General features: G+C 45.8%; 1 protein-coding gene across 1 annotated transcript in view; it reads right to left on the bottom strand.

Moving 5' to 3' along the window:
- LOC142311959 (uncharacterized) overlaps positions 1 to 13406 on the bottom strand; it is a 50386-nt gene that overhangs the window by 28301 nt on the left and 8679 nt on the right. Inside the window, exon 6 of the mRNA XM_075350826.1 lies at positions 12253 to 13060. Within this exon, the coding sequence (XP_075206941.1) occupies positions 12253 to 13060 (808 nt within the window). The remainder of the gene's footprint in view (positions 1 to 12252; positions 13061 to 13406) is intronic.

Here is a 13406-nt window from a genome sequence, read left to right as displayed (position 1 = left end):
TGTGCATGATAATAATAATAATAATTTTATTCATTTATATAGCGCTATTAATTCCACAGCGCTTTACATACATTGGCATCAGACTCTTCTAGCCATCTGCAGCCAGTGAGTGAACACCCGGAAAAGGCTGCGGGAATGGTAAGTGCAAACACACGTGGGATCAGAAAGAGCGACGGGGGACGTCGCCAGGGCCGTATTTGCCACTAGGCACCCGTGGTCCCGTGCCTGGGGCGGCACGTTGCGGGGGGCGGCACTTTCTGGCAGCAAAAAAAAAAATAAAATTATATATATATTTTTTTTACATCCCCGCCCCTCCCTTTGTTACACAGTTTAGTGAATCCGCTGTGTTCTCGGGAAGGGGGGTGAGAGGGAGGAGAGGCGCACTTCTGTCTACTCAAATACACGGCGGGCGCCAGGCATAGTGAGCTGATTGACCCCGGAAGTTCCAGCGCCTGAACTTCCGGGGTCAAAGGCGCGCGGGCGCGCCAATCAGCTCACTGCCCTTTGCTGCAGCGTCCAATGCTGCAGACGACACACGCCGCGGAGGAGGACGCGACTGAAGCTGGAGCCAGCCAGAAGATGATAATCACCAGAGCAGTGCAGCGGGCACCAGAGCAGGTATGCGCTAAGGCAGAGCCTAGAATGTATGGGCACCTTACAGGTTAGTTGGTGATCGTTGTGATGCCTCTTTTTGTCCACTATAATCATGCAAGGGGAGGCTGGAGGCTGGAGGCCAGAGGCTGAGGCTGGGAAAAGGGAGGCTGGGAAAAGAGAGGGTCTGGGGGGAGGCTGGGAAGAGAGAGAGGCTGGGGGGAGAGAGAGGCTGAGGCTGGGGAGAGGCTGGGAAGAGAGAGAGGCTGAGGCTGGGGGAGGCTGGGAAGAGAGAGAGAGGCTGAGGCTGGGGGAGGCTGGGAAGAGAGAGAGTGGTTGAGGCTGGGGGAGGCTGGGAAGAGAGAGAGGCTGAGGCTGGGGAAGGCTGGGAAGAGATAAAGGCTGAGGCTGGGGGGAGGCTGGGAAGAGAGAGAGGCTGAGGCTGGGGGGAGGCTGGGAAGAGAGAGAGGCTGAGGCTGGGGAGAGGCTGGGAAGAGAGAGAGGCTGAGGCTGGGGGGAGGCTGGGAAGAGAGAGAGGCTGAGGCTGGGGGGTGGCTGGGAAGAGAGAGAGGCTGAGGCTGGGGGAAGGCTGGGGGGAGAGAGAGGCTGAGGCTGGGAGGAGAGGCTGAAGCTGGGGGAAGACAGAGGCGGAGGCTTGGGGGAGGCTGGGGGGGAGAGAGGCTGAAGCTAGGGGGAGGCAATCCAGGTAATCCAATTGATGCGTGGGAGAGGTATCCCCTTTTGTTCAGTAGGTTTCCTGTTTTTGAAGGGCGGATCCCCTCTATCCGTGGTGCTATCATGGGTTCCGAAAAAACACATTACCGGTAAGTAATTACATATTTCCCATAAAGTTGCAGAATTAGTTTTCAATAAACTTTTATTTATAATATTGTGTACATTATTAGCTACCATAAAGATTTTTCTTCCATTTGCAAAGCCACAATTTTAAGAAGGAAAAAAAACTGGCACTATTCCCTGTTGTGAGTCCAATAGAATACAGCAGCACTGCTGCTATTATCAAGACCCGCTTTCTGGTAACGCAGTGTCACACTGAACAAACAGGCTGCCAAAGTGGATCCGCTCTGTGTGGTGCACTGCAAAGATCCAGAACATGTGAACTTCAAAAATGCAAGAAAAGCAGGCAACTCACCGGTCAGTGGAAAACATTCAGTGGACTTTTAATCTTGAGGCATGTCACATGCCTGAAGAGTAAAAGTCCACTGAATGTTTTCCACTGACCGGTGAGTTGCCTGCTTTTCTTGCATTTTTGAAATAAAGATTTTTCTTGTTCATCTCACTGATACGTAATTTCACATGCATTTTGTACAAATCGATATATGATGGTTAAAAATAAGTGTTTTTTTTTTTTTTTTAAATCAGAGCATAAAAAAATAAAATAATCAGCCATTGGATATGAAAAAAATATCATAAACCCAAATTTTGCATAACTGTGTGATTTTTAGGGCTCTTCTTTTAACCATAGCTATGGAAGTCTATTTTGCTTCGTCTTTGTCTTACTGGCTTCAGTAATAATAGTCTTTATTAGTGATCGGGGAATAGTAACTATTCGTGTTTGGATTATTCGTAACAAATCCCAAGTGCTATTCCAGTGTTAATCACAAATAACAAACCTAATGCAAGTCAATGGGGAACCTGAGCATTTTTCTTGTGGTGATGAATACTGGACTAGTACTCGTATACAATAAGCATGATTCGAACACGAATAGTTGCTATTCACCCATCACTAGTCTATCTATTTGTGTCTATAATTACTCAGGCTTTCTGGCATTCATGTCCAATTATGTAAATCAGTTGTGTAGACTGTTCCAAAAAAAACTTTAGGTATGTTTGTCAAATTAAAGTTGGAAATGGCCGAGGGGGGCGTGGCCAGCAGGCAGCATGAGCGGTCGCATCTGAGAGCAGCTCCGCAGTCCGACGCTGATATATACTATTAATCCTGCCGAAATTGGTGCCTAAATACACCTCTGGATTACCTGTGGTGCGGTGAGCATTCGGATCGGTACCATGAGTAGAGGTCGCAGCACAGCGGCGGCTGAGAAGCTGAAGAAGTTTGCTCGGGACTCCCAGCAAGATGGCGTCGGCAAGCAGGCAGAGCGGGAATCCAGTGAGGCGGAGGAGGAGGAGAGCATGGAGGCCGGATCCAAGGAATCGCAGGAGCTAACCTTACAGCAGGTTACGTCGCAGTTACTTGCAGCGATCCAGGATTCAAAAGTGTCGCTGACGGGTAAAATCGAGGAGGTTAAGATTGATGTGGGTCTCCTCCGGCTGGACTTGCAAAACCTGAGAGAGCGGGTAAAGGAGACCGAGCAGCGGATCTCCACGCTGGAAGACGACGCAAGAGCGACGCCGGACAGACTGTCCTCTCTGGAAAGCGCGGCAAACAACTGGGCGCAGAGGGCTGATGACCTGGAAAATCGCCTGCGTCGCAATAATTTAAGAATTCTTGGGATGCCGGAGAGGGCAGAAGGGAGCGACCCATGTAAGTTCATGGAAAAGTGGCTCTCCGAAACTTTCCCTGATGCGACGCTGTCAGCGGCATTCGCTATAGAAAGAGCTCACCGGGTACCGGCCAGACCTCCTCCTCCGGGAGCGCAGCCTAGACCTCTCCTGGCCCGACTGTTGAGCAGCAGCAGAGATAGAGATGCGATCCTTGGTGGGGCGCGGCGCAAGGGCCCGATTTTACACAACAAAGCCACCATATTGATCTTCCCTGATCTCTCTGCGTCGCTCCAGAAAACGAGGGCATCCTTCATTCAGGTGAAAAAACGCCTCAGAGAGCATCAAATTGCTTACTCCATGATCTTCCCAGCCCGTCTTAGAGTGGTTCATCAAGAGCGATCCCTGTTCTTTACTTCTCCTGCGGAAGCGGATGACTGGATCACGATCATGGGCGCTGCCTGGAGGGTCGCGGTTGTGATGGCGTCGCGGTTCTGATTCACTTATCTCATCCTCTTTGGAGCAAGGTCGGTGATGCGACTTCAATCCTTGGGACGTTGTGTTTGAAATTACTGTTGAGATCACTTCAGGATCATCCTATGCAGGTACTAGGCGTCCCTCGATTCTGAAGGCGCGAAAGATTCTTGTTTGTTTCATCCCTCCTGGCATGTGAGTGAAGCAGGACCGCAATTGCGTTCGCGTCCTGATCTTATGGTCCCTGTTAGTTGAGAAGTTGATGATCTCATCTGGAGACGCTGGTGCGCCTGTGGCCTTCTCGGAGGCATGAGAGTTTCCGGATGTGTCTCTTATTGGTTTTCCATTGATCCAGCCTCCGGGTTTGGCCCTCGTCGTAGGCGGGTGGCTTGGGGCCGCGCCTGCGTTTGGGATGGCTGCTGCGTTCTCCGGGATCATTGCTTAGCCCAGTCTGCGCTCCGGATTACTCGTCGCTGATGGGGCCGGACCGAGATGACACCAAACGGGACATGGGTCAGACCGCTGTTGCGATGCCCTGAACTCCTTCATGCGATCTTGTTTTATCCTATACTTTTTTGGATCCAAATTGGAACTCTACTTTGGGCTCGCAGTATTGGCAACACACTTCAGTTCATAATGTTGAATTTTGCTCTTTTAGTGCGATATTAAGTTTCTAAGGTTACCAGATGTCATAATATCCTACAGTCTAAGATTACCTGCCAATCCTTCTTCTATCTCCTTCACACTCCCACCTCTTCCCCCCCTCTAACCCCCTATCAGCTTAATTCCTCATCCCCCTTCACTTCTCCCCCCTACTTCCTCATTGTTCTTTCTCTTTCCCCTCAGTCTCCCCACTTTTTCTCCATCTCATATCTCTATATTCCTTCTCTTGCCCCCGCTTTATCTCCTATTCTAATTTCTCCCCTTTTCTCTTTCTCTCTTCTACCCTATTTCTCTTTCTTCCTCCTTACCTCCCTCTTCTCCCCCTTTTTTTTTTTTTTTTTTTCTTCTCTCCTCTTTTTCTCTCTCTTTATCCTCTTCTCTCTCTCTCTCTCTTACTTCTCTCCCATCTACTCTTGGTCCCTTCACTTGTGCACGATTAAAGGCTATGCTGCAGGGTAATACATTTATTGCACTGCAGGAGAAGCTCAAGTCCTTGTTTGAGGACACCCCCATACCAAGTACACCATCTAGCCACGTTGGTTCACCCTAGTCGTTGCTAGGGAAAATCTTTCCTGGTCGCACTAGTGGACCAGTTCTTGTCGGTTGTGTGTGCGCAACCGATAATTTGTATTTAAGGGTACGTTTACCCAAGTTCTACTGTAGGTTAAGTTTTTGACATTTTTCTAGCAATTCAGCAAGTGGCATCTTTCAATGGCTTTAAGCTTGATGACATGGAATGTTCGGGGACTGGGCACATCCAGGAAACGGGCGGCAGTATTTGCTCATATCAAAAGATCCAAAGCTCAGATTGTGTGTTTACTAGAGACCCATTTATTGTTGGACACCACTAGAGTGCTTCAAAAACCTTGGGTTCAATGGTCAGCTCACTCTGTTCATTCCACATATTCTAGGGGAGTATCGGTACTAGTCCACAAAGCACTGCGGTGGGACCCGGGTAAGATTTTAAAGGATACTGATGGGAGGTATGTGTTTAACCAGGCTCACATCAATGGGGTTATGATAGTGATCCTGGCCATATACATCCCCCCGGCGATGGGAATCTCGATTCTGTATGAGGCGGCCAAGTTTGCCTCACAATTCCCACAAGCCTTGGTGCTCTGCATGGGGGACTTCAATTTGATTAATAACACGGGACTGGCTAAATCTAAATGGGAGGAGGAAGTTGGGCCGATAACGGAGGAGGTGTGGGAGAGTATCCTGGAGTATGTCCCTAAACTTTCCATGAGCGAACCAGCCAGACTGTCTCACCTATACGTGATTCACCGGGTATATAGGTCTCCCTTACTGATGTTTAAAATGGGGTTGAAAAGGAATTCAGAGTGTCCAAGGTGTCAGGGATCTGACGCAGGTATTTTTCATATGATGTGGTCTTGTCCGAGACTGGTCTCCTTTTGGACTAAGGTTATCCACAAGATAGGAAGAACATATGGGTGTGTTCTCCCCAGGGAACCAGTGCTATGCCTATTGGGATATGTTGAGGAGCTTGGGGTGGAAAATACTATGAAAATTGTCATTGCTAGGCTGCTGTATGCGGCAAGAAAGCTAATCGCCAGGTCCTGGATTAAAAAAGACCCCCCGACCAGGGGAGAGTACATTAAAAGGGTGGAATGTATTCTTCAGCTGGAACGGGGAGTGTATGAAAGAAGGGGGAATGTTAAAATGTTTGAGAAGCTGTGGTCTCCTTGGCTGCAATGCGGATAGGACGAGTGATGGACCAGTAAACTGATATGGGACGGGGATAGCCGTCTGAGACCTCTGATGTGTATGTTTTGTTTCATTTGTGTTACTAGTTGTTCCTCCTGCACAACGGGATGGTTGCTATACTACAGTTGAAGGGTATTATAAGTGTGTACTATATGGGATGTAGTATCGGGGAGAAGTGTTGCTGCCGGGGTGGGGGAAGGGGCGGGAGGGGGAGTTAAAGGGGTAATAGATGTGATAAATTTAATTTGGATGCCGATATGTTATTCTGTTGTATGTACTCTGTTTTAATAAAAAAGTATCTGATTTAAAAAAAAAAAATAACACGGGACTGGACAGATTCAACACCCGACAGGTCCCGATCTCCCCCACGATACAAACTAGATTGAGTATATTCTTACAGGAAGTGGGATGGCACGATATGTGGCGGTTTTTTAACCCAGCACTGAGAGAATATACATGTTATACTCCAGGGAAAAACTCATTATCTTGAATTGATTACATCTGTGGAAATGAAAGAGTCTGTGCCCATATACAATCGGTCTGTCATTTGCCCAGATCAGTGTCAGATCACTCTCCGGTATTTGTAGGCATTAAATGGGAAGGATGTAAATCTCATAAATTGTCAAGGAAAATTAACCCTTGGTGGCTGTCAATCTTTGGTGCCAATGACAGGATTCCTGATCAGCTTAGGGCATACACGGAAATGAACTCCGTGGAAGAGAATCACTCGGCCTATTGGGACGCGTTTAAGGCGTATCTGAGGGGATGCTGTCACTCCTCTATCTCCTATCACAAGAAACAGGCGGCCAGAGAGGAGGAGGAACTGGCCACCCAAAATAGAGTGCTTGAACATAGATTCACCTCAGACCCCTCTGAGGAAAACAGATCTCAGTGGCTTCAGGCTGGGAGGAAATATCTGTTGTATTTGCAAGATAAGGCTAAGAGACATGTATTCTTCACGAGCCAGAGGTATTTTGAGCAAGGGAACCAATCCAGTAGCTTACTAGCGTTCTTGGTGCATCAATCCAATAGCCCACCTGCGGTTCTTAAGATCAGAGACCCTCGTGGCGAATCAATTACTTCCGTCAATGGTATATTGGAGGTATTTTTGGACTTCTATAGGAACCTGTATGAGTCCAGGCTGACCGTGTCAAGGGAGGAGATTGTTGAGTACTTACGAGATCTGGAGTTTCCCAGGTTGACTTTGGCTCAGAGATCGGACTTGGATGAGCCCATTAGTATGGAGGAGATGGTGGAGGCGATGAAGACCCTCAATAAGGGTAAGGCGTCTGGGCCAGACGGACTCCCGATTGAGATCTTTGACAAATATCGGGGGGAGCTGGCCCCAGCCCTCCTGGAAACGGTTGAGGCTTCGTTCCGCAAGGGACGGTTGCCTGATTCCTTTTATGAGGCAACCATTGTCCTGCTATTGAACCCAGATAAGGACCCATTGGATTGTGGCTCGTACAGACCGATCTCTTTGTTAAACTCTGATTATAAAATTGTTACCAAAATTCTAGCAACTAGACTCAATAAAGTGATCTCCTCTATAGTACATGAGGATCAGTCGGGATTCATCCCGGGTAGGAGTACCTCGGATAATCTGAGGAGAGCGCAGGTGGTCTTACAGATGGGCACCAAGTTAGAGGAGGATTGGGCTCTGGTCTCCCTGAATGCGACCAAAGCCTTCGATTCTATAGAATGGCCATACCTGCTGGAGGTGCTTATTAATAAAAAAGGTCCTTTTTCTGGCCCGGAAGGGCATTATACTAAATTGGATGAGCACTCATCCCCCAACTAGAGCCTCTTGGATCGCATTGGTAAATGCTATAATCCCGTCTGAACAATTTGTTTATAAGACAAGAGGCTCTTCAATTAAATTTGACAAAATTTGGGGTAGATGGATGAGGTCGCCCTTGACTGACGGATCTCATGGATCTCTTGCTGATAACCTACAATCGGTATTATCGCAATAATAGCCAGTAGTGCCCCGGTAGGCAGAGAGGAGACACATATGATTCATTATACACTATATCAGGGATACCACAAGTTCCCCGAAACTTGAGTTGCACTCTCCTTGATAATATGGGTTTCTTGCCTTGAGATGGATGTGTCCCGCGAGCTAACACCTTTGCTATGCTTGATGCTTTATGGATATGCTGACAGTAATGGACGCTGATTTGATTGTTGTTGCTTTATTCTCCTGATGACCAACCAGTTTACATGTACTCTGTTTTACTGTACAATTTGCTGATTTATTCTTCAATGTAATGTTTTACTTAACTTTCAATAAAACGAGTTTAAAAAAAAAAAAAAAGTTGGAAATGGCCTGTTGTCTAGTCTGTTTGAGCAGCTTGACTCTAATCTTTGATGTTAAAAGTTCATGATCCGCTCCACAGTCAGTTTATGGCCTTGTTTTCATGGTAATGATCGATGATCTCCATCTTTGGAGAAAACATATGTAGTCCTGATTCTTATACGCCCTATTCCGTGATGTCCAAATGTAGAGTCTCTGTTTGTGATTTTGGAAGCTGTTCATAATGGACAGTTGATTTGCCTTACAAAAGTCAATGAATCTTTCTCTAGCCTAGTTTCCTTCACCAAGGCCAAAGTTTCTAACAACGGTTCCATGTTTGCTATGGTCCAATTTGGCATTCAAGTATCCCATGATAACGAGCAAGTCTTGTTTTGGCCTCCTTTCAATTTACTCTTGAAACTGATCTTAGAATAGTTCACCTAGTAAAACAAGAGCTGGCAAAAGATACACTGAATGAGCAGTCAGAGAAGCAGAAGGAGAACCAGGACTGAGTGGTGACCTTGAGGCCAATAAAGCAGAGCATAGTGAGGAGGTGCTGGTGATCCACAGTGGGTAATGCTGTAGAGAAATCCAGGAGAATCAGCAGGGAGTACTGACCATATAACTCGATCCCTGGCTGCTTTTAAACTATACTCTTTTGTGAAAGACTGCAGCATTGTAGAGTTAAATATTTATGGCTAAATCATGCAGCCCGTTACTGGTACAAGCTATTCGTGGATAGGGTAGCATGTATTAGCCGTTAGGTTGCCTTTAAGAATGGGCCATAAAAGAAAAAAAAACCCACCAGAAACTAGATGAAAAAAAGGCAAATATACAATTATGAATTGCGCCTATATCTTTTATTATCACAATTAAGATATAAGTGAAGAAATGGAGAGAAATCAGGCCAAAAACTGAGGCCTTAATACGGGTGATGAAATAAGATTAACTTACACCTGTCGGAATGAGGCTTGAACCACAGTGAAACGTAAATGTGAGAAACATCAAAAAAATGTTCTTATACAAGAGAGACAATATACATGCACCGATCAGCCATTACATTTAACTACATACCTAGTGTTATATAGGTCCCCATGTTGAAAATTAATTAACTCATATCAAATTATTAATTTACTATATGAGTACAGTGCTTCACTTGTAGTAGGAGATATATCAGATATATTCATTTTATTTAATTATTATTTATTTTGTCACCTAGGAGCCAGCACCTACTTGCCGTCTGTTGATCCAGTGTATATTCCACTAAATTCGAACATGAAGCCTACATATGGCCAGGCAAGTGTGACAACGTATTTTATATTGGTCACTCTGTCTGAGGCTAATCAAACAGTAGCGTGGTAGTACTGATTTAGTTTTTATTTCTTTTTCTTGACAGATCTTGACACAGTTTCTGTCCGCTACCAGCGGCTACCCCCCTAATATTTTTATGAAATAAATATAATTTTGTTATAGCATAGTGCTAGTGGTTTTTATTTAACTTGTTTATGTAACTGTTACAAAGGTGGTCTGAATAGAAACTAACATTTCATCTAAATCGCTATCTATTTAGGGCCATAACCTAAGCTATTTTTTAATATACTTGTATTAAAAATTCCTTACTGTTCCCTAACTACACTATCTGCAGCTATTCTTTTTTTTCCTATTTCCCCACTGATGATGCTTTGTTTGAGAATCCCATGCTGGGATACTCAACGCATCAGCAGCGCAGGGGGCAGGGTTGCAATCATTGTCAGAGCCTCTGCCCCTCCCTGAAACGAAGCAGCATTGTTTCAGGGGTTGTGATCGTCCTGGCTGTGTCTCTGCGTCTCTCCTTGCTTGCTGTGCACTGTGTGATTTGTATAGTAAACGCAACCTTTCTGTTGTTAGCTCAGCTCAGTAATACTCTGCTGGCAACAAAGCAGTGTCAATACCCAGCATGCATGAGACCAGTGCCTCCCCCAATTTTTATGTCACTGGTCTCCTGCATGATAGGTATTGACACGGTGGCTCAGTGGTTAGCACTGCTGTCTTGCAGCGCTGGGGTCCTGGGTTCAAATCCCACCAAGGACACCATCTGCAAGGAGTTTGTATGTTCTCCCTATGTTTGCGTGGGTTTCCACTGGGTACTCCGGTTTCCTCCCACACTCCAAAGATAGGGACTTTAGATTGTGAGCCCCAATGGGGACAGTGTTCTTGATGTATGTATAGCGCTGCAGAATTTGTTAGCGCTATATAAAAATAAAGATTTTTTTGTTTTTGACACAATGGATTCTATGACTATACAGATCGCACAGTGCACAGCGAGCAAGGAGGGATGCAGGCACACAGCAGGGACAAGCACATCCCCTAAAACGAAGTGACAGTAGCCTCTGCCCACTGCTCTGATGATGCTTTGTTTAAGTATCCCAGCATGCACTGGGTTTCTCAAACATAGCGTCATCAGACAAGATATGGGAAAAAATATATAACAAAAGTTAGAAAGGGTAGTTAGGGAACAGAAGCAAATTTTAAATGTAAGTACATTAGAAAATAGATTACAGCAGTAAATAGATAGGGATTAAGGCTAGTTTCACACTTGCGTTGAACGGTATCCGTTGCATTGCGTTGTGTGACGGATGCAACGGATGTGTTGCATATAGTGGCACAACAGATGCAACGAATGCTGCAAAACAACAGAATCCGTTTTGATTTTTTTTTTTTTACAGTTTTACCGGCGGCAGACTATTGTGAACGATCAGCTGATCACTCCCAGTAGCCGGCCGCCGGGTGATCAGCTGATCGCTCCCAGTAACCGGCCGCTGGGTGATCAGCTGATCGCTCCCTTCAGCCGGCCGCCGGGTGATCAGCTGATCGCTCCCAGTAACCGGCCGCCAGGTGATCAGCTGATCGCTCCCAGTAACCGGCCGCCGGGTGATCAGCTGATCGCTCCCTGCAGCCGGCCGCCGGGTGATCAGCTGATCGCTCCCTGCAGCCGGCCGCCGGGTGATCAGCTGATCGCTCCCTTCAGCCGGCGGCCGGGTGATCAGCTGATCGCTCCCTGCAGCCGGCCGCCAGGTGATCAGCTGATCGCTCCCAGTAACCGGCCGCCGGGTGATCAGCTGATCGCTCCCTGCAGCCGGCCGCCGGGTGATCAGCTGATCGCTCCCAGTAACCGGCCGCCAGGTGATCAGCTGATCGCTCCCAGTAACCGGCCGCCGGGTGATCAGCTGATCGCTAGCTGCAGCCGGCCACCGGGTGATCAGCTGATCGCTCCCAGTAGCCGGCCGCCGGGTGATCAGCTGATTGCTCGGCCGCCGAGAATGTGTGCGGGGGCGGAGTGCGGGGTGGGTGGAGCGGAGCGGGGCCATGGCGCTGAGGACAGGTGAGTGTGTGTATACATGTGGAGTGGAGTGCGGGAGGGGGCGGAGCCAAGTGGGGAAGTGTCGGGCTCCCTGCACACGTACCTAGGGTAAATATTGGGTATAACTAGGCAAAGCACTTTGCTTGGTTACCCGATATTTACCCTGGTTACGGGTGCAGGGAGCCAGAGAGAGCATGCGCAGTGAAATCCTGAGGATTCCGCTGCTCAAAAAAACGTTACATGCTGCGTTCCTCCCGCTGGGCGGAAGCAACGGAGCGTCGCCCAGAGGAAGCAACGCAGGTCCTTTTGGCACAATCCGTCATCCTTAAAAGTCTATGGGAAACAGCGGAATCCGTTAACGGATTCAGCTGTTTTCCAAAAGGGCGGATTGTGACGGAAGGAAAACAACACAAGTGTGAAAGTACCCTTAGATGGAAATTTAGTTTGACTTTGGACCACCCCTTTTAATATTTTATATGTACTGTATTTATGGTTCATACATAGGTGTATTATAGATGCTAATTGTTTTTCAATAACAAATAATAATTTGTAATTATATACATTTTATAATAATCATCTAATGCCCCAAATTGATTTATTTTCTTGCAGATGTGACTTAAATAAAACTTGCAATTTTTTTTCCTACACTCTATCAATAAAAGGAAAAAAAAATAATCACTATTTCCCTGTGTGTATCCTTTGATGCCTAACAAGATTTGTTTTCTCTGTAAAACATTTCCCACATTCTGAACATGAAAATGGTTTCTCCCCTGTGTGAATTTTCTTATGTCTAACGAGATCTGATTTCCCATTAAAACATTTCCCACATTGTGTACATGAATATGGTTTCTCCTCCGTGTGAGTTCTCTGATGTACAACAAGATGTGATTTCTCTATAAAACATTTCCCACATTCTGAACATAAAAATGGCTTCTCCCCTGTGTGAATTCTCTGATGTATAACAAGTTTTGATTTCTCGCTATAACGTTTCCCACATTCTGAGCATGGATATCCCTTCTCCCCTGTGTGAATTCTCTGATGTGTAATAAGATGTGATTTCTGATTAAAACATTTTCCACATTCTGAACATGAATATGGCTTCTCCCCTGTGTGAGTTCTCTGATGTGTAACAAGATGTGATTTCTGATTAAAACATTTCCCACATTCCGAACATGAAAATGGCTTCTCCCCTGTGTGACTTCTCTGATGTGTAACAACATAATTTTTCTCTGTAAAACATTTCCCACATTCTGAACATGAAAATGGTTTCTCCTCATTAACAGTAATTTCATGTCCAACAGTCCTTGTATGACATATGTTTTGCATATTGGTGTTTGATGAACTAGATGAAAGGACCTGATGAAAATGATCACATGACAGATTTTTTCTGAGAAGGGCTTGAGGTATATCTGAAATATCGGCATGTTCTTCATATGTATCTGGTGGAATACCATGATTATCTGCTGAAAAATCTGAAAATATCCGATGTCCCTCTGAGTTCCTGATATATCCATCTGCCAAGAATAAAGTGATTTGATTATTTTTCATTAACACCGCATTGAAATCATATCAATATTTTATATTTTGTACATTTTCATACAAATTATAATACAACATTAAGTATCAATTGACTAAGAAAGTAGAGCACAAAGCAGGGACTTTTACATTATGATGTTAGGCCACCATATTGTGCTGTTTCAATTTTTCACTTCCCTGTTGAAGTCATCTTTTCTATAGATTCATGTTTCACTTTGCTCGTCACTAGTCCTTTCCAGTTAAATGTTGAATGGTGATGGAAAAAGGATCAGTGCTATTAGGTGGTGTCCATCTCATACCCTTCCTGACAGCTATATTCAATCT

This window comes from Anomaloglossus baeobatrachus, chromosome 5 (genome assembly GCF_048569485.1).
Source record: "Anomaloglossus baeobatrachus isolate aAnoBae1 chromosome 5, aAnoBae1.hap1, whole genome shotgun sequence".
Taxonomy (NCBI): domain Eukaryota; kingdom Metazoa; phylum Chordata; class Amphibia; order Anura; family Aromobatidae; genus Anomaloglossus; species Anomaloglossus baeobatrachus.
This window is presented reverse-complemented; position numbering and strand designations above follow the sequence as displayed.